At 38.6% G+C, this 21993-nt stretch overlaps 1 protein-coding gene across 4 annotated transcripts in view; it reads right to left on the bottom strand.

The window, feature by feature from the left end:
* Nucleotides 1–711: 711 nt before the first annotated feature.
* The window catches only part of PPIL6 (peptidylprolyl isomerase like 6), a 30916-nt gene continuing 9634 nt past the window's right edge, over nucleotides 712–21993 (bottom strand). For 2 of the 4 annotated variants that reach the window (XM_041726327.1, XM_041726335.1), the window contains 5 exons: nucleotides 20543–20605; nucleotides 20260–20407; nucleotides 15756–15812; nucleotides 5612–5747; nucleotides 712–922 (listed from right to left, as the gene is read on the bottom strand). In XM_041726327.1, coding sequence (XP_041582261.1) covers nucleotides 811–922; nucleotides 5612–5747; nucleotides 15756–15812; nucleotides 20260–20407; nucleotides 20543–20605 — 516 coding nt within the window. In that variant the 3' untranslated portion in view covers nucleotides 712–810. Of the gene's footprint in view, nucleotides 923–5600; nucleotides 5748–15755; nucleotides 15813–20259; nucleotides 20408–20542; nucleotides 20606–21993 lie in introns of all 4 variants that reach the window. The other 2 variants (XM_041726344.1, XM_041726354.1) reach the window with 2 other exon arrangements.

Genomic DNA, 21993 nt, shown 5'->3' with positions numbered 1-21993 from the left:
CGTGATCCCGGGGTCCTGGGATCGAGTCCCACATTGGGATCCCCTTAAGGGAGCCTGCTTCTCCCTCTGCGTGTGTCTGCCTCTCTCTCTGTGTGTGTCTCTCACGAATAAATAATCTTTTTTTTTAAGATTTATTTATTTATTCGTGAGAGACACAGAGAGAGAGAGGCAGAGGCACAGGCAGAGGGAGAAGCAGGCTCCATTCAGGGAGCCCAACATGGGACTTGACCCCGGGTCTCCAGGACCACACCCTGGGCTGCAGGCAGCACTAAACTGCTGCGCCACCGGGGCTGCCCTAAATAATCTTTTTTTTTTTTTTTAAAAGGAAAGAATGGTTTTGTCTACAAGTAGCAAAATAATCAACCAGTAGCAATGTCAGCAAGCAGGAGTCTATTTGTCTCACAGTAAAAAGCCCAGAGATAGGTACTTGCTGGGATTGGTTCTGCAGTTAAAGAGTTGGGGCTGACATCTCCGGTTCTCTTGGCCTTTCCTTCATGGCTCCAGCCTGTCCGCGTTCCAGACCGGATGAAGGGGTAGGGGCAAGACCACTGGCATTCTACTCTTGTCTCACTGCCCAGATGGTATCCCATGGCCACTATTAGCTGCAAAGGAGGCTGGGAAATTGAATGTTTTGCTTTTATAGTCTCTGTGGCACGACAAGAAAGGAAAATGGGGAGGGAACAGGTGTTGGGTGAGCTAACCTACAGAGTCTGCAGAGCTTTCAAATTATATTTTATCAAGCACTGTTTAAATATAGAAACAGCTGATAGATACATAATAATAAGTTGTTAGAAAATGTTGATATGAAAATCAGGCATACAGATCTCCACTGTCAGTAATTACACATCGTAGTTTTGGCCTTTCATTCTCTGTTGGAACCAATTCTAGTCTTTGAAGAACCTCTGTGCCTTCAATCAACTGCCTGTATAGGAGGAAAAAAATGGAAAATTTAGTCATAAATTTTCACATTAGCTTCCTTTCCTAAATCGAATCCTATCCTGTTTAGTTAAGGCTATTTCCTATAAATCACATTAACATCAGTTAACATCAGTCATAAGTATCATAAATAGCTCTAGATGTGTCCACTTTGCCATAGTTCCTCCACATCTGTTCTGGGACCCTTTCAATCTGTCTCCTCATTACTGTTAGATCTCTTAAAAAAGGAAAATCTAAAAAAGAAATTCTAAGTCTGATCTCACCTCCCTGCTTAAAACACTTCAGTAATTTCCCATTATTCTTAAGATAAAAGACTGAAAGTCTCCATCATGACTTGCCTTGGCGGCCTCCCCACCCCCTCCAGTGCTGTCCTGTGGCGCCCTCCCCTGGCTCTCTGCCCCAGTTGAACTGACCTGTACCTCAGTATCCCATGTTGGTGGCTTTCTTGCCATAGCTGTCTCTTTTGCTCCGCCCCCCCCTTCCCCTTTGCTTCCCCACCTCCTGATCTTCCTTCAGATTTTAGCTCAGTCATCATTCCTCAGGGAAGTTTCCCAGCCCCATCCCTGCTTATGTCAAGCTTCCCATTGTCTTTATAGGAATTATCAGGGTTATTTGAACATCTATTTATATGCTTCTTGGATTCATTTCTCCCATGAGGACATCCTTCATGCTTTACTTAGTACTCAATGCCTAACACAGTGCCCGCCCCCATAGTAGGCACTTGATCAACGTCACTGAGTATGTAAATAAAAGCTCAAAGCCATGCTTGTTTGGATCTCTGTAGACATTGCTGGCCATGAGCTGGAACTCCCTGAGTGGGGCTAGACTCAAATGATGGTTCTTTCAACTGAAAGAGAGTAACCTGGGCTAGAGAGACAGCCCTAAACATAGGACTGGTACCCTTTGCCAGTGTTTGAGTTGAGGCAGTGGCTGGGGGAAGGTGCAATTTCCATTTCATGAACTTCCATAGGGACATGACAGTGCTAACACTGGTCATGCTCTAGTCATGTCTTTGTCTGCCTCAGACTATCCCAATCAGAAACCATGACACAGAGCCCAACACAAGGTACATTCTGAGGATGAAGAGCAAGAGGTCAATGGACAGATTCACCTCTGACCAAAGAGGATGTAGAGCCTGTTCTCTAGATTGGTTTCACAGATACTGAAGGAGCACCCACTCTGTGCATCTCTCCACTCTGACAGGTGTTAGAACAGAAGATGCAAGTTTTTACAGTGTGTCAAGGAGGACAAAGAAACAGTATGATTTGGGTAATCAGGAGGTTTCTGACTGAAGCCTTGAACAGGATTTTGACAGACTAAAGGGAGGCAGATAAGCAAAGGTCCAGAGGCTGTCCTGGGAGCAATGGAACTCTGGTCTGGCTGCAGTCCAGCTGCCATGGTGAGAGTTTCCAAATCTCCATTTCCAGCCTTTGCCCCCCTTGAATACCTCCTCATGGTACTCCAGAGTTGCCACCTGCCTCACGTGTGTAGGTGTCCTAATCTGAAGCATAACTTGTCCCTCCTGAATTCATGAACTTCTGTCCCATATTCTCTGTCTTGGTGAATGGCTTCAACCACCCAACCAGTTCTAAAATCCTAGGAGTTTCTCTAGACCTTCTTCACTGCCCAGTACGGTAGCCACTGGCCACATGTGGGTATTTAAATTTAAAATTTAGTTCCTCCGTTGTACCAGCCATATTTTGAGGGCCCAGTGGCCACATGTGACTAGCAGCTAACATACTGGATAGCACAGATTGTAGTACATTTGCCTCACTGCAGAAGAGTCTGACGTACCACTGCTCGATCCTCTTCCCATGATCTCCCCACCGCCATCTAAATAATCATGAGGTCTTGTTGAATCTACCTTCCAAGTGTCTCTTGAATTTTTCTTTTCCTTCTCTGTACTGCTGATGCCATGGACCAGGACTTCATTTATGGCACTACTATCATCCCTTCTTAACTGACCTTTCCAATTTCCTTTTCATCCTTTGCCAATTAATTAGTTACTTCTGCTTCAAAGAATTTTTTCAAAATGAGAACCTGGTCATGTTGTTTCTAGTTAGTTCCTTCGTGGCCTCCCATCCCCTTTGGGTGGGAGTCCCTACTTAGCAGCATGACACCTATAGACCTTTGGAACCTGGGCCTTGACCATCTTCTCTTCTCCATTCACCTCCGGGGTACTAAGCTCTAGCCAGACCAAATGACTTGTAATTAAGAGGATCTCCTTATTCCTTAAAGCCCCTCTGCAAAGGCTCTTCACTCTTCCTAAAATTTGATTTTACTCATTTTGATTTCAGTTTTCTCTGGCTAAATTCTACTTGAATTTCAATACTCACCTCACCTTCTCATGAAGCTTTCTATGACCCTTTCCCCGTATGGAAGTCCCTCATAATAAAATTAATTCCCCCCACACCAGTGTCCCCAACATATACCCCTTCTACCTATGCATGTGTGAATGGAGAGCTTACAGGCTATGTATTTTTTATAAATAGCAAGCTTCTGTGTTTTGATATTTCCCTGCGAAACTGCTGGGCAAAACTATGGGTTGATACAGTCTCCCCTGAAAGGCATTTCTAGTGTCATCCATCTGTAGGGGCAAGTTCATATATGAGAAACTAAGGCTCAAAAGGAGGATCTGTCTCTCTGTGGACCTTGCTAAACAGGTCTGGGATTCCAGAAGCTTGGATAAACGTGGGGATGCTCTGAGATGATAGGAAGAGACAGCATTAACACCAGAGGCAGCCCTACAGTGGGGAAGGACGGTACCCCTGAAAGAGTTACACTTTGTCAGAGTATCTGCTTTCCTTTTGTGGTATTGCCTTTCAGCTTATACCTGGTGTTTCTTTAAGGTCTTGTTTAAATACTTCAGCCCAGACTCAGCTCTGATTTGGAGATTTAAAGGATCAGTTGATATCATAGTTGGGCTAGAACAATAAAAGAGGTACAATACCTCCCTAAAAACCAGTGTGGTGGTGACAATGAAATTGAGTGAGCAAGATTCCCCTGGAGGAAGATGAATCACATAGAAAATAATAATCATTAGAAGGAGACCACATCCTCCACTCCACTGCTATCCTCTAGGGATCTGTGTTTGCTTTTACTAGAGGAGTTGGATGGTGTCTTCCCTCTCTCTCCTGTATCCCCAGTGTACTCTCTACAGAACTGGCATAGACTATGTTTCACGGGCTTACAGTTGTTGGTTTCTAATACACTATAAGCTCCCTAAATAGGGCAGAAGTTGTGCCTATTCACTTTTTCCCCAGGACTGAGTGCCATGACTAGCATACACTAGGTGCTTAATAAAATACTGGTTCAATGAATGAGTCAGGAGGTTAACAGACGTGAAAGCTGGAAAAGATGTGGGGCCAGACAGTAAAGGCCCTGAGTGCCACTGTAGATTTGAGGCTATATGCATCTGGGGGTGGAGGTGGTGAAGAAGGAGGCATTAAACATTTTAAGTAGTCATGTTTGTGTCTGAGAAAGGTACCTTTTGGAAGATATGAAGGATCACCAATCATGTGGTTAAGATGACAGGAAGATACTTAAATGATCCAAGAAATTGTGTGTTATTTGGATCTTAAAATAATTGAAGAATGCATTTTCAAAATCAAAATACGGTTTATTAGGATCAGGGAAAATAGAAGACAACACATCATTTTAGGTTATGCATCTATTAATATGAAATTGTCTTTTTAAAGAAATTTCCTTTGGATGAAAATACACTTTCTGCTTTTTCAGTCTAGAAATATCACTTGCATTATACTGTAGGGATAATTGCGGTTTAAATTAAAACTACTGTGAAATTTCTTCATGGGATCAAGACTCAGTAATTATCCCAGTGGAGTGGCTGGAATAATTAATACTTATTTAGAAAAAATAAAAATTCTAACACTGCATCATTTCAAGGAAGGCCAAGTAAGCTTCAACTCATATTCACTTCACTATTCAAACAGAGGCATAAACACTGGAGTGATAAAGGGTACATTCATCATCTATTTTAGGTCCACATGCCTATAAGCAATTTTCTAATAATAATTTAATAATTATTACCTGAATTATTTCCACATTTTAAATTGTTCAGTTAAAAAAGTTACTTGGAATTTGAATAGTTTTCATATATCTTTTCACAGTGTTAATAGGTACTTAATAGCTTCACCTCACTTATGCATCTAAATATATCTCTGTGATGAAGCACTACAGTATCATTCATAGTAATAAAGACAGTATCCTCAAAAAAAAAAAAAAAAGAATGACAATATCCTTGAGGCTGAAGATAGATGGATGGATAATCAAAACATTACAATGGCTGTGCCTTAATGCTTTATGTATTTTTTATAAATAGCAAGCTTCTTATGAAATATTTGTTCTAAACGTTTGTGTATTACTTTTGCTTTAAAATTCTATCTTCAGTTACTCATAAACTATGTACCAAATCTTTTTGAACCACATTTTTAAAAAAGATTTTATTATTTTAAAGCGTGAGAGTGGAGAAAGAGGGACAAGCAGACTCCACGGTGAGTGTGGAGCCCCACTTGGGGCTCAATCCCAGAACCCTGAGATCATGACCTGAGCCAAAATCAAGAGTCAGGCACTTAACCAACTGAGCCACCCAGGTGCCCCAAACCACATTTACGTATATAAGCATTATATATAGACAAACTTACAATGCACATACCCAAAAGCCACATATTTTTTATCTAGATAGGGCGTTGGTTGCAGTGTGATGTAGAATTGTGACCCGTTGCTGTGACGGCCTTTGTTGGCCATTCCAAGAACTCCCCTTTTATTATGAGGAATTGAAAAGTTTTCATCTAGAAGAGACAGTAAACAGTAGGTCATTAAGATATTTCTAAATTGTATTGTTTCATATTTCACTCAACTGGACTGTTAGAAAAGATAAGCTATAAGGTCTTAATTAGAACTATTTTGAACATTTGTCTACCTTTAGTTTATCATTACCTAAAAACAAGTGTGCTAAGGAAATTAACAATGTAAAAGGAAGTACGTTAATAAGATCAAAGGAAGTACACTTCTAAGAAAGATCACATTTTCTCGTGCTGTTTTGGCACTAGTATTTCATTCAAACTACTGATGTGATCATTAGAAATACCCTCTTTGAGAGGGCTTTTGGATTTGACCCTTCCCCTCACAGCATCTCATACAGACCTCTGTGGTAGTCTATAGCACTGTGCCATTGTTTACATGGCTTTTCTTCTCTCTTGTGTACAGGCAGGGACCCTGTCTCAGTATAGCTTTAATTCCTGGGGCCTCCTAGCACATTAACTGGCTATATGTGGCCTTAAACATTGGTGACGAAAGGAAAGGAATTCATGCTTAGTTTTACTAGTCTTTAAATAAATGTTAATCTCAAACCTTATATAGATTGACCAAGATTTTGTGGAAAGTTGATTTTTTTTTCTTTTCTAGTGTAAGGGTAACAGAGAATTGTATGGTGGTGAATTAGGCTACGGTTTTCAGGAAGTGCTGTTTCTAGCATGAAGTAAGATTCACTTCCAAATTCAAAAACACAGAAGGAAGAGGTGGAAGAGGAGTTCACTGAAGTTTTCATTCAATAACTATATAAAATTCTGGAAATAAGTGAAAGATATGAACATTAACTGTTAAGATTTAAGATTTATTTGAGTGAGAGAACATGAGAGAGTGCAAGCAGGCGGAACGGCAGAGGGAGAGGGAGAAGCAGACTCCCTACAGAGCAGGGAGCCCAACCGGGGGCCCCATCCCAGGACCCCAAGATCATGACTTGAGCTGAAGGCAGATGCTTAACAGACTGAGCCACCCAGGTGCCCCTCATTCTGGTTTTGATTTGCATTTCCCCGATGATAAGTGATATTGAGCATCTTTTCATGTGTTTTCATGTGTTTGTGAGCCATCTGGATGGAAAAGTCTCTATGTTTTCTACTCATTGCTTAACTAGATTGTTTCCTGGGTGTTGAGTTTAGTTGGTAAATGCAGTTGCTAAGTATTCTAAGTTTCAGAGCTAAACCAACTAAGTAATTAAGCCATATCTGTAGTAGTTACTTTTTGCTTGTTAAATTACAAACTGAGTATAAACCTCTGAAATCATATGGAATGCAAATAAGGCATATAGACCCATTTTTATATAAATGAGTCTATATAATTACATTGATGCTCCATATTCATTTCAGGGAAATTAAGAAGTAATCCATTAATTTTACAGAAAATTGCATGGCACAGAAATCTGCCCAAAGCAAAGGTTCAGAGTTTTAACAAAATCATATTTGTCATTGTTCTTAGATAATATGATAAATTTAAATTCTGTAAGCAATAGGAAAGAAAACTTTCAAAGCTTAATTAACTTTTAAAGTTAATATGTAGGTATTGGCAGCCCCTGACTTATAAAGTGTGTTTACCTCAAAAAATGTGTAAAAATTAAATAACTCTGTGAACAATCATTTTTAACAGAATGTTGCTGTGGAACTTAAGGACCTGAGGCTTGTTGCTTCAAGACTGGCAGTGACGGCAGAGCAGAGGGGAATTGAATGTGCCACACCAGGTAAAGCCCTTTGGTATAAGTCCACCTATTCCTGCTCCTGGAAGGCATCCTTCTTAGGGGGGGGGAGGGGCTTTGCTGTGAATAACAAGCTGTGGTGACCCTTCCCATATAAACTCAGCATGAGCTGCAGCTACGACTGGGCTGTAGGAAACTCCTTCATAGCTCACTTGGGGAATGGAGTGGACCTCCAGCCATGCTGGAACATATTACTCAAAGACGGGAACCAGTGCAATAATAGTGTTCTAAATAAAGTTCCGAGAGAAGCTTTTCTGAAAAGTAGATATCCAAATAATATTTTTACATTAATAGAGAAAATTTTTTTCACAAGTAAGATGGAGAGTGAAGATCCTAGGTGTTTAATTCAACATTTGTTCATTTGACGAATATGTTTTGAACACCTAGTGTATTCTGAGTGCTAAATACAGAGCTTCAGACTTTTCCATTATATAACAAAAATGTACATTTAATGGGCTCACAATTTTTTTAGGACAGGGAAAAAAACTAATCCAAGTCTACCAACCCTCTCCACAGCCCCCCACCACTTTGTCTGTGAATGGATAATTAACTATTCTAGACTATTTTAACTCTATCAGCAGCCCTGAATGGAAAGGAAAAATTTTAACAACCGACAGAAAAATGTTTTGAAGTAGGAAGAACAAAAAACATCTTTTTATTGCTTGGCAAAAATTTAAAAATTTTTAAAATTTGGGTGCTGGCTAAACTAGCATAGCGTAATTAGTAATAATTTTATTTTTAGGTCATGTTAACTGAGGCATGGAAGGAAGTTTGAAAGCTATGGTAGGAGCTCAGAACTCTCTCATTACATTGTCAGTGACTCAGGAATTCCTCCCTCTGCCACTTACCATAAGATATGGAAGATACGAAATTGTAGTTACTGCTCTCTGGTTAAAACTGGCGTCATTTATAACATACATTACGGGTAAAATAGAACTATTTGACATAAATATCCGAATTTATGTGCTGAAGAAAAGTAGTTTCTGAATTTGTTTAAAATAGAGCTCATTCTGGTGCTTATAAAGGAAGCAACTACAAGTCTGGGAAAACTGCCATGCATTCTCTCTGGTAAAAGTATAATCAAACAGTTTAGGACACTTCCATATAATCTGACCTGATTCCTGCAATATCAGTTTTGTAAACCAACTGTTCTATTTTTACTGTCATATTTAAATAACAGCTATTCACAATTTATTATTATATAAAAGTACCTGAAAGTGTACTACTTAGCATATTTTAATTGTTGCTTTAATGAAACATTTATATGTAAACATGTTGACTATGTGTGTGACATTAGGAATGAATAGCCAGTATTCATGAACACTTGAGTGGATAAATACTTAGGGTGTATTTATAATATTGAACGCTAGAGACAATGTGAGAATTCCAGCCATAGACAACATGAATGAATTTCATAGGCAGTGATGAACAAAAGAAGCATGACACACAATGCTTACAGTAGGATTCCATTTGCATAAAATTCAAAAATAGGCAAAATTTATATTGTTTAGGGACATATACATGGGTGGCAAAACTATCAAGAAAAGCAAGGAAAAAAGTCAGGCTAGTGGTTACCTCTGAAGGAGTTATTGCTGAGGATGGACAAATAGAGTGCTTCTGGCATGCTGACAGTTTTTCTTTCTTGACAGGATGGTAATATGGGGGTTTGCATTATAATTATGTTTTAATTGTACATATGCACTTTCCATATATAAATCTCACAATTAAAAAAATAGCCCTTAAATGGCTACCCAGACCATACTATCTTCAGTTATTTAGTACTGACAGTACATCAGGCTCTGTGCCTTTTATTAATGAATGCTTTCATTTAAAGTCAAGGAGATTTAAGAATTAGACAGATGGATACTAAGTGCTATATTTGTCAATTAGGGCACAAGCTAATATTAAGAAACTTGTTTCTTAATGTAACAAGGATAATACAGTATTTTAAAATATATTCCTTTTTTCTTTTGCTTTTTGTATAAATGACATTTTCTAGTCAGCCCAAACCACCTAGTCGCCAATCCTCAGCCAGTGGGAAGAATTAAGGGTATTATGCAAGGAGGAAAAAAGGGCTAATATTCAGTTTCTAACCTTCAGCATAGGATGTGAGAAGACAATTTAAAAAGTGGTTCAAAACAGCAAAATGGGAGGGCACTTGACGGGATGAGCACTGGGTGTTATACTGTATGTTGGCAAATCGAACTTCAATTAAAAATATATATATATGTGTCTGTGTGTGTGTGTGTGTGTATATATATATATATATATATATAAATGGCAAAATAGACTTTCTTCAAGTTAAAAAAAAGATTAACCAATTTATAAAACAATCAATTAAATTATTACATTCTTTTAAATTTATTGGGCTCAGCTTAATAAAAATGACTTTTGTGGTTGTAGTTGTCTTTGGCAAGGAAGGCCCAAGTTTCAATTCTGCAGCTCTTGGTCATAGGGCTCAATGAGAGACGTGAAGGAAGGACTGGCTGACCGATGTATACACCTCCACGGTGGCAGGGGGCGGGGGGAGGGGGGGCGGTGTGAAAGACGGAGGACAACTCCTTTGCTCTACCAAGCAGTCACTCATCTCTCCTTTGGGGCATCTCTCCTTTTCATTTGATGGGTTACTGAATTTCTAATTCTGTAGGTGCAGACATCCTGAGTAATGTCTTCCCTAAACACATTGGGTCAGGCACCAGAGGACAGTCACCTGCATTCAGAGACTAACTCTCCCCAAGAGTGTAAAGATAGGAGTGACAGATAATCACCCGAAGTGCAGGGCTGTCCAGGGGGCAGGTATGTCTCCTGCTGGGCTGAAGCCCAAGTTGTCTGAGACTGTGCCTCCAGACAGGAGTCCTGACAGTGGCCGTGGATGGACAGGTGGGATAGATTCTCATCAGGGATAAAGCCTATCAGGAAAGCGTTCAGGAACATCCCTTTCCCATCTGTATGTTTTATTTTAAGACCCAGCCAAAGCTGCTCTGGGCCACTGCCCCCAACTCTCCCAGCAGCTCTTGGTTTTTTTCCCATAGTGTTCAGTTTTTCCTCTGCAACTGCCACTGGCCCTGTGCCGGTAACTAATCTGTTTAAATATCTGTCTGCACCAGACCTAAAATCCTTGAGGCCAGAAGTTTGGTCACATCATCTTTGTTTCTTGAGATCCTAACCCCATGGTAGGCACCTAAGAGTTGCATGTTTTATTAATGAATGAATAAATAAATGGTGTCATTTGCATGGTTTCACTTGATAAAGCTGGCTCTACATGCATGTAGAAGGAAATTGGCTTTTCCTTTTCCCTTCACTTTGGTATTGGTTCAATATTACTTTTTAAAAAATCTTTTCATTGCATTAAAAAAAGACACAAAAGCCATAGAAAACTAATGTATAGGGCAGCCTGGGTGGCTTAGCGGTTTAGTGCCACCTTCAGCCCAGTGTGTGGTCCTGGGAGACCTGGGATCAAGTCTCACATCAGGCTCCTTGCATGGAGCCTGCTTCTCCCTCTGCCTGTGTCTCTGCCTCTGTGTGTGTGTGTGTGTGTGTGTGTGTGTGTGTGTGTCTCATGAATAAATCTTTTTTTAAAAAAAAACTAATATATAAAGTTATTATTAGTTACTATAAGGGAAGTACCCTTTCCATCCCTACTCAGGCTAGCTTTCCCCAAAGTGCCTTGTCTGGTTCAAAAATAACCACTCCTCTGATTTTTAAATGCTCTCATATTTAGTGTTTCCTTATACAGTTGACCTTAGAACAGCACTGCTTTGATCTGAGGGGAGCGGGGGTCCCCACTTCATAATATGGAGGTTTCTCAATAAGTACAGTATAAAACTGTAAATGTATTTTCTCTTATGATTTTCTTAACATTTTCTTTAGCTTATTTCATTGTGAGACTATGGTATATAATACACACAACATGCAAAATACGTGTTGATCAACTGTTTATGTTTTTGATTAGCCTTCAGGTCAACCATGTTAATAGTCCATACAATATTAGTAGCTACTAAGTAATATAGTTTAGTCTATGCCATTTTAAAAGACTTGTTAGGCCTTTTTAAGTCTCTTACTCTTCAAGTTCTGCCTCTGGCCCTTGACTTACTTTTATCTGATTATAAACCTAAGCTATTTCACCTCTAGAATTTCTCCCAGTCAGAAGTTTGCTGATTGCACCTGCATGGGACACTTCGGCATGGTTCTCTTTTGCCTCTAATACCTGTGTTGAAAAGGCAAATGAGTTTCAACTTGATTGACAAGTTAGGGAACAACTGAGCATCATGAATCTCACCTGAGTTTATGTGCAATTTCTAGGAGAAACACCAGGTATGTGTAGAAACCCTGCCGAACATTGCGAACTACATAGGAACGCACACACCCCTCCGACATCGGACACAGGGCACCGCACTGTGAGCTGCGTCCACCCATGTCTGATGTTACAACTTGCCTCCGATTTCAGAGAACCCGCCTTCCACCACTTCACAGTCATTCACTAGCCGCAGCTCTTTCCACGCCACCTCCACAAACGTCAGGGAGCTTTCAAGGTAGAGTGCCCCGTATCTATTATAGTATTTATGTGTTTCTTGACCATAAAGTATATGTTAAACTATTACTGTTGCATCAGGTTACTCCTTATTTTAATGTGTCACTAAGAAAGGGTTTTTGGTACCTCACTTTTGTCATAAGTCCTGTAGCTTTTATTGCAGGATTTTGCACAGGGCAGAGATCTTTAAGACCATATTACGTCAGAACTGGTTGTATTTCCTTCAGATTGGCAGCTGGGCCCAGAGGCCTAATCAGACTCATGTTCTGTCCCTTAGGTGATGCATTCTTTCCACAGAAGGCTCATAATGTCTGGTTGTGTCTGTTTTTGTGAAGTTAGCAGATACTAGATCCATTATTTCACTGGGGGCAGCAAAGTGGTGCTATTCTAACTTTGTTATTTCCTTCTCATTTATCTATTGGATACTTTTATAACTAGCAATTTTCTCTTATCTATAGTACAGTTCATATAGGAAAAAAAATCTTATCAGTTTTTAAGATAACTTATTTCCCATCATTCCCCCAAAGACAAGCTATTAGACTTTATTTTATAATATGTCATCAGGAACTCATGGATTGAAAACATTTGTTGGGTTTCAATTATTTGTGGTTACTATTCTTTTTGAAGTTCAAATCTTTGGCCAGTGAGAGCCCCTTCAAATTGTCTCCCAAGGCCTTTGATATGACCCTGGTAAATCTTTTTTTTTTTTTTTTTTAAGATTTTACTTAAGATTTTTTTTTTAAGATTTTACTTTATTCATGAGATACACAGAGAGAGAGAGAGAGAGAGAGAGAGAGAGAGAGAGGGAGCCAGAGGCAGGACTCAATCCCAGGACCCTGGGATCAGGACCTGCGCTGAAGGCAGATACTCAATCACTGAGCCACCCAGGCGTCCCAACCCTGGTAAATCTTTAATAGCTTTCTTGCTATCTGGTAATAGCATGACTGAACATGAAGTTCCAGGCTCATTTTGTAATTTCCTGTCCCGGAACTAAAATCTGCCATTTCTCCCAGGAGCCCTGGTATCTTTAAGTGAGAAATGAGATTTCAGAACAACAATCTTAATGCTAGGAGTGTGTGATGCCACTAGGTTGGTTGTTGTAGACCAAATCAGTGGATAGAGCTATATATGTAGGTATGATACTTTGTGAGTTTAAACTGATACATCCAATACAGGATATTTTACTTATTAGCCTCTGTCATATTTCATTTGTATCTCCCTTCTTTTCTGCATTGAAAATCATGATTCTCAAGAACACATAAAATGAATTTAGAATATCCTATAATTACTAACTTTTTCTATATTACATATACAACAGTCTCAAAATAACAATATTAGTACTATCACTACTGAAAATAGTTAAAAGTTTTTGCATATATTCTCCCTATTTTCTTCCAGTTTTAAAGAGGCAGGCTAAAGACAGAGTCATTACATATCATACCCTCACGCTTTATCCCTCGTTAAATTTTAGTTTCGCAAGTCATTCTGTGATTACTGCTTATCACCAGTCCTTACGTCATGGTCTCTCTCATAATTTGTGTGAAATCCCTCAGGATCAAGAAGGGCTTGTGGCAACATTATTCCCTAAAGTTTTCCATATTGAAAAGTCTATGTGCCCCTCATAATTCTGATTGAGTTTGGCTGAATATAAAAATTCTTAGCTCATGGGTAGCCCGGGTGGCTCAGCGGTTTGGCACTGCCTTCAGCCCAGGGTGTGATCCTAGAGACTCGGGATCCCTGCATGGAGCCTGCTTCTCTCTCTCTCTGTGCCTCTTATGACTAAATAAATAAAATCTTTAAAATATATATATATTCTTATCTCACAAACAAAAAAAATTATTAGCTCACGTTTCCTTTCCTTGAGCATCTTAAATGTATTACTCCATCTTCTTGTGGCATGATAATATGATGTCAGAGAATACGATGATAACCTACTTTTCTTTCCCTTATAAATCACTTGTTCTTTTCGCCTACTGGCCAAAGAATTTGTACTTTTTCTTAACTGTCCAATAATGCTGCTAAAATATGTCTTAGTGTTGGGTGCCCTGGTTTAATCTTATCAAATGGCATTTTTCTCTTTCAGTAAGTGTAAGGTTTTTATACATATATTTTTACTTGAGATGTAAATATATGATAATACGCATTTATCGTAAATGTTCAGTTTGATACATTTTGACAATTGTGTGTAGCTGTGTAACCACCATGAAAAACAAAACTAGAACATCAAGTACTTTTTATTTTATTTTATTTTTAAAATATTTTATTTATTTATTCATGAGAGACACCAAGAGAGAGAGAGGCAGAGACACAGAGGGAGAAGCAGGCTCCATGCAGGGAGCCCGACGTGGGACTCAATCCTGGGTCTCTAGGATCACACCCTGGGCTGAAGGCAGGCGCTAAACCACTGAGCCACCAGGGCTGCCCCATCAAGTCCTTTTAAAATTCAGGACAGTGTTTTCACTCTTAGTTCTTAGTATTTGTTTCATTCCCTTGCATTCATTTAATCCTTTGGACGCCTGTCCATATGTTGGATCTTCTCTTTCTAGCTATTTGTCACTTTCTTATAAATCCTTTTTAACTTTCTTCATTTCTTCTTGGTTTAAAAAAAAATTCCCTCCTTCTACCTTTGACTTCTTTTAAGACTTACATATCTGTCATGTTTATTTGACCCATGTTCCTTCTAATTTATTTCTGAAGTGTTCTTTTACTGCTAATTCTTCCCTAGTTCTGTAACCACAAGTCTGTTTTTCTAATTCTGATTTATGAGTTCTTTCCTGTCTTATATTTTCAATGGCTTCTGGCTCAATCTGAAATTTGTACAGTTTTAATCTGTTTTGTGAGCATGTCTTTCTAGTGTACTTTCATTATCTGTAGTGATGTTACTCTGCTCCTTATTCTCTTTTACTACATCTGATAACCATGAAACTTTTTGTGGCCTGTTTTTATGTAAAATTAGTTTTCCTAGATATTTAGAAGGGTGTGTGGCTTTAGAAGGGAGATAGCTTTTCTGATTTCACAAAGCTCCCTCTTGTGCTGTTTTCATGTAGTATTCAACAACGTGGCAACTTGCTTTCTGAGATTTCTTGGATCTGTCCTCATTCCTTCTTTGTCACCGTTGCCTTATATTCTGCATAACTTTGAATCCATTCACAGTAACACCTCCTCATTGTAGACCTGTCCTGGAAACCCTTTCAGATCAATTTTAAGAGTCCAGAGAGGTTAGGCTGCTCTGGCTTCTCAAATCGTACTAGGGACCCCTTGCACTCACCCACTGTTGGCCATTTTTGGGTGCTGCTATTCTCAAGGCCATCAGATGTGCTGCTTTCTCCCACACAGATGCTGACACCATGCAGATTTCATGGCTATAGGTAGTTTGTCCTCATCTGTTTGTATTGAGAATTCATTTAGATACCTTGTCACCTAGTTTTGTTGTAAATGTTATCCATGGGTTTTTAGTTTGTCTATCTACTTGTATGATCTGTTTTCATATTGGAATTTCAAAAAATTCAAAAACTATGCCATCACCACTACCCCATCTTCTCAGGATCCGCAATACCAGTCTTAATGGGATGATTATCAAAGTACTAAATTCTGGGTACGAGCATGGCAAATTACAAACCTTAAAAATACAAATACAAATAATGCTAAACATCATCTTATTTGGAGTTATGAATTGTCCAGTCTTGATATATTTGAATTACCAGCTGATATGTGACTGACAGAATGTAAAGTACATACCTTCAAATGTTGGTCCATAAATCGACTCTCCGTCATCTCCTTTTCCATATGCTATATCTGAGAAAGAACGATAAACAAACATTAGAATTTTGTTTAGAGACTAAAAAAGAGTATAGTAATGGTCAGGGGGAAAAGCTTTAAATTATGATTCCACTTATACCTAAGATACGTAATTGTTTAATATCTAAACCATTAAGATATTACTATAATGATTTCACTTGTATTTTGTAAGCACTTTAACATTCATGATCCCATTTTTCCCCCTGATCATAACTCTTTGAAGTAGGCTAAATTATAGTGCCAAACCTTTGAAATGATGAAGTATGTTATAATTGTGATCACAACTTAAAGGAAGCATGTTCATATAAATCCTGCTTGTTTCACAAATTATCCCATAGTCCACCTTGCTTTTTGGGAAAATGGAAAGATCAAACTGGGAGAATGAAATAGGAACGTGAGGTCTTTTTAGAGAAGGAATAAAAATAGATGCACTAAAAAGAATAAACGTCCAAATTTTCATTCCTTGGAACCCTAGAGAGATAATTCATTTATTTAGCCAGTATTTTGGAAAGGAAGTTCCTTTAAAATGCCAGAAGGTGGTTGTTTTTTTTTTTAAGTATTTGTCATGTCCCATTTTGCATTATATGCCTTATAAAAATATTCAGGCTCAGGCAGTGCTCCTACTGTAAACATCCTCCATGCACAAGTTACTTTTTCTCTATCTACAGCTAAAAGGGAAACCCAGCTGACTATTGGAAATAGCGGACTCTAGTGGAAATAAGGGTCTCTAAGCTCTGCACCCCCGGCCTCCCCATCAGCACCTCTTTACTTCTTCCCCTCTCATTCACCCTCCTAGAGTACAGTGTACAATACATCTCTGTTGAAAGGCTGTGCCTTTTTAACGCAGTGTGAGTGATATACCTGTAATAAAAGCACACTGTTTTAAAGAAATCAGATGCAACAGCAAGCATGTGGAGAGAATTTATTCAGGACTGGCAAGTAGCATTTAAATTCCATTTACAAACTGGTTCAGAAGTTAATCATTAAGCCTGCAGTCTTCAACCCTACTCCACCTGATATCCCCCTGGGCCCTCAGCATCTCTCAGGAGCATACTGCAGGGGCTGAAGGCTAAATCCAGCAATGGGGAAGTCGAAGGTCCTCCAGCACCAATTCCTTAAGATCCTAGAGTTTGCTTTGCTCAGACAAATCTGCCTGTGGTTTGCAACTTCTACTGACTAACTCACTTCAGTGTTCGTGACACTCCTTTGCCCTGTCTCTCCAACACCCACCATTCCTCTTGCCGTTTGCTTCACATCTCCCAGGTAAATATTTTATATTGACACTATTTCCATCAGTACTTGAATTCAGCCATATATATATATATATATGATACTATTTCTGTACTTCTGGCAACAAACTACACAATGCAGAGTAGTGGTTCAAAGTAGACTTTAAAATCAGACGAGTCTGATTTTAATTTTGATGTTAGTTCCCTTTCCCAAGGTGTTTCCTCATCTGTATAGGCAGGAATAATGGTAAGTGCATCCCAGGTAATTCTGAGAATTAAACAAAATCATGTTCTACCGACAGCACTTAGCACATTGCCTGGAAGAGCATAATGCTCGTTCACGGTGGCCATGGTCATGCAGCATTGCATACTTATGGAAGACATCTTCTCGTTACCACCTTCTTCACCATCATTATATTGATGATGATTGACAAAATGTATTAAACTCTATCTCATGAGTTCCTTCAGAAGTCAGTGGGCCTTGTGGGAGCCACAAAAAGAAAATCTCACCAAACTGGCTTCACGACTTGGTATCTTCTTTCATTTTGTGCTTTAGAAGTGAGCAGAATGTATGTTTCCTGTTTATCTGTTTATTTGTTCATCCTTTCAAAGATATTTTTTAAGCACTTACTGTATACCAGACACCGTTCAGTGAACAAAATAAATAAAATCCTCTGCCCTCATGGAACTTATTTATAGTCTAATGAAGAGAAACAGACACTAAACAAACTCTCTAGGAAATAAGTAATAGTATTTCCAGTGATGAAAAGTGCTATGAAGAAAAAATAAAAGATTTTATTTTAAAAATAAAAATAAGGGCTAGAAGAAGCCGGGAAGGGAGTGAAGAGACTATCCTGTGTGGATAGGAAAGTGGCAGTTTTAAATAAGATGGTCGGGTAAATCTTGCTGAGATGAACTTGGCCAAAATCCAAAACAGATTAGAGGCTGAATCAAGGGATATCTGAGGAATAGCTGGGTGGGGTGTGTTCCAGGCAGAAAGAAACAACAAAAGACGCCAAGCACATGTATGTTTGATGTTCTTAGGAAACAGCAAGTAGGCCAGTGTGTGGAGGAGAGTGAGAGGAGATGTCAGAGGATGAAGGGAGGCTGGGGGTATTGTGGACCATGTAGGCCCCGCTGGTCCCATCAGGAAAGCAGTGGTGTTGGGAAGCAGCTTCAAGCACAGTGGAAAACCACATTTAGCACCCATATTCCAAAATTCTCCCCACAGCCTGGTGGGAGTCTAATATCTGAAAGGAAAACGTTTATAGAACTTGGTACTTCCAGTATACCATGTCACTGAATCCTCACCACATCCTATGATATTATAATTTCCCCCATTTTATGATTAAGAAACTGATTCAGAGATACTAAGTGCCTAAGTACTAAGTGGTACAACTTGTGTTTATCATTTGGATTGGAATCTATAGTAATCAGCATTTTTTTTTTCCCAACTGTCCTTAACATTGCTGCCTCATTATTTGGAATCATGACCCAAGATCTATGCATTTTACTGTTTGGAATTTTTATTTCAAATAGTAAACAAACAAGTAATACCACCTACTTTTCACAAATCTTGCTCTGAGGCTCTGGAAGGAGAGGTGTACCTCTACCCAAAAACCAAAAATAAAACAAAAAAGAACATAGCTGAGAGCCCACCACACAATAGTCAACACTGAACTAAGTTTCAGGAGACCCTGATACTGGCCCCCTTGAGGATGGTTTTATACCAACAAATACTTGAAAACAATCTAAATGTTCACCTATGGAGAATTACAGTTGGCCTTTGAACAATGCAGGGGTTAGTGATGCCAACCCCTGCACAGTTGAAAACCCCCATATAACTTTTGACTTATCCCCCCGCCCCAATTTAACTATTAATAGTCTACAGTTGACTAGAAGCCTTACTGGTAACATAAACAGTCTGAATGTTTTGTATATTATATGCTATATTCTTACAATAAAGGAAGCTAAAGAAAAGAAAATGTTATTTAGAAATCATAAGGAAGGGGCACCTGCGTGGCACAGACGGTTAAGCATCTAACTTTTGGTTTTGATTCAGGTCGTGATCTTAGGGTCATAAAACTGAGCCCCATGTGGGGTTCCACGCTCAGTGTGGAGTCTGCTTAAGACTCTCTCCCCCTCTCCTTCTGCCCCTACCCTACATATGTGCAGTCTCACTCTCTCTCAAATAAATCTTTAAAAGAAAAACGTCATAAGAGAAAATACATTTCCAGTACTGTACTGTAAAAAAAATGTGTATAAATGGACCCCCAGAGTTCAGACTCCTTATTGTTCAAGGGCCAACTGTAAATTGGTACAGCAATATGAAAAACTAGGTGGACCCTAAAAAATTGTATATGTTTATCGACATAGGAAGATACATACCATATGTGTATGTGAAGTAGGAAATAATGAGGTTAGATAACACTATGGGTGCTATCTCAGTTTGGAGAAATTGAGGGGAAAAATAGTTGTTTTTCATACAAATGCTTGGATTAAATCTACATTTTTTCATCAGCCTCAGAACATTCCAGATTGTAGAAAAATATTTAAGCATTATTAATTTCAGCTTCTGCATATTTCATCAGGTTCAAGCAAATCTTACACTGTAAGCCAATTATTTTTAAATTACTGTCTGATTATTCCCTATGGGCTTCTTCCTAAAAGGCCTTCAAAATTTAATTTTGTGCTGTTAGGAGAGACCTAGTCTGTGTGAAGTCAAAGGATTGACCTGAAAAGAGAGCAAAAATGGAGATCAAAATGCCTTAGCTCTTACTTTTACTTTGTAACAATGTAACATCTTTGGTGAGAAATAAGTTGTTTTCCATATATTCATTCTATTTTAAAATTCCTACCTTTAGAATGTCTCTTAAAAGCACTGGATTTTTTAGGTACTCCTATTTTTTTAGGTGAGCATTTTTTCTTTTTTTTAAAGAGAGGGAGCGGGGTGGGGCAGCAGGAGAGGAAGCGAATCTTAAGTAGACTCCACACTGGGCATGGAGCCCAACATGGGTGTTTATTTAAAAATCTAGGACATTTCTAAAAAGAGTATGAATATCTTAATCCTTTGGCCATATAACATATCCTTTCAACATATATAATATCTAATATTAAATACATCTAATTCTGTGTGCATTTCACAAAGGTAGACAACATTTGGGATATTCTGATTTGATGTTATAATTAAGTTGTATTTAAGATTTTAAACTTACCTCCTCCTTGTATCCAACCATTTGGTACTACTCGATGAATAATTGAACCTACGTAATGTAGCTTGATGCCACTTTGAGAATACCCCGCTTTTCCTGTGCATAAGACCTGAAAGTTTCTACACGTTTTGGGACATGTGTCAGAGTATAGCTACAAATAAAAAGGATTCAAAGATTAAATATTTAATATTTTGACAGTTACAGATTCCAACCTCCACTTCCCACGTATCAAAAAAATAAATAAATAAATAACAGAAATAAATAAGAACAGCAAAAAACCTCTTACCTCAAAAATCAGTCTTCCAATTGGATGAAAATCAATAGAAATGTCCAAGAACACAAAATCATGCTATTAAAATAGGGAGAAAAAGATAATGCAGGTCAGTATCTTGGAAGAGAGTTTTATTTTTTTTATTTTTTTATTTTTGGAAGATAGTTTTAGAAGTCACCCAAAATACAGGAGAATAATGTTTTCAGTGATAAGATTTTGAAAGCATTAACAGTGGATAATGTAACAGCAAATTTAAAAGACTGAAAAGAAAAAAAAAGACTGAAAAGTTTGTTTCATTTTCTTATATCAAGTCTTTACAACCTATTTGAATAACATACTTTTTAAAAACCCTTTATTAGCCAAGCTTTGAATAACCTTAACATGTCACACCAGGCAGAGATCACATGGCCTAGATGTCCCCTACACTGCAAGCTAGGTGTGGAGAGGAGCACTGGTTGGTGCCTTTGGGAAAAGAAACAGACTGGGAATTTTCTGTCCTGTGTAAATTTGGGAAATATCCAACCTGAATGCCATGGATTTGGTTACCGCATGTTTTGGATTTTGACAGACATGAAGATTAGCTACCCAGAGCCAGGCCATGTCCTTTCTGAGTCGGGAAACAAGGAGACCATATCCATAGGAGGTATGGGACCAGGGGAAGAGAATATGCTGTGCTTTTGTGTTATTTCAACCATGCTCTCCGGCTCCCAGGTGCCCCCAGCTCTTGTTTTCAGCTGGCATCCTTTCTGGTAGAGACAGCTAACATTTGTGTGACCTCGTGTAGCTTCACAAGGAGGCATCCAAAATGAAAACACAGTCTCCATCATGGTAGCATTCATTTAAGGAGCAGAGCACATCTAATGGGTTACATTTCAGATCTTGGACAACATTCTCAAACATAGAGATGCCATCGGATTTAACAAGCTATCTCACTTGCCCTGCCCTGTTTCTTAAGAATCTAGGAAACATAAATGAAATCATTTTTACGGTATCACTGTCACTACTTTCTATCACTTGAGCCTTTTTTTTTTTTTTAATTAAAAGACTGGAATAATATTACATTATTTGGCATCCAGGAATGAAGTACTATATCCATAGTAATTATGATGGGCTTTTTTGTGCCTCTCGGCTTCTGTACCACAAGTCCTGAATTAAAAAAGAATATTTTAGCTTTATTATAAAGGTACAACATAGTAAACTTCACAGGCTTGGGCAGAAAAAGAGGATACGCTAGAAATCACGATTCATTTATGAAATGGTTAAGTCCCTTCAGGCATCATTGAACTTCCCTCTGTGTCCATATATTATCTTTGTGCAGTTGTCAGTAGATAATTATAACAATTCTAATGAAAAAACAAACACAACACAAGGTCATGTCACTTAGTAGCCAAACATTTAAACAGAATTGTCTGATATATCATTCCAACCCAGAAGTAAACAAGTCCCTGCAGCAAGAAAAAATCTAG

This window comes from Vulpes lagopus, chromosome 1, assembly GCF_018345385.1.
Source record: "Vulpes lagopus strain Blue_001 chromosome 1, ASM1834538v1, whole genome shotgun sequence".
NCBI classification, from domain to species: Eukaryota; Metazoa; Chordata; class Mammalia; order Carnivora; family Canidae; genus Vulpes; species Vulpes lagopus.
The sequence above is the reverse complement of the archived record's forward strand: the minus strand, read 5'-3'. Positions and strand labels throughout refer to the sequence as shown.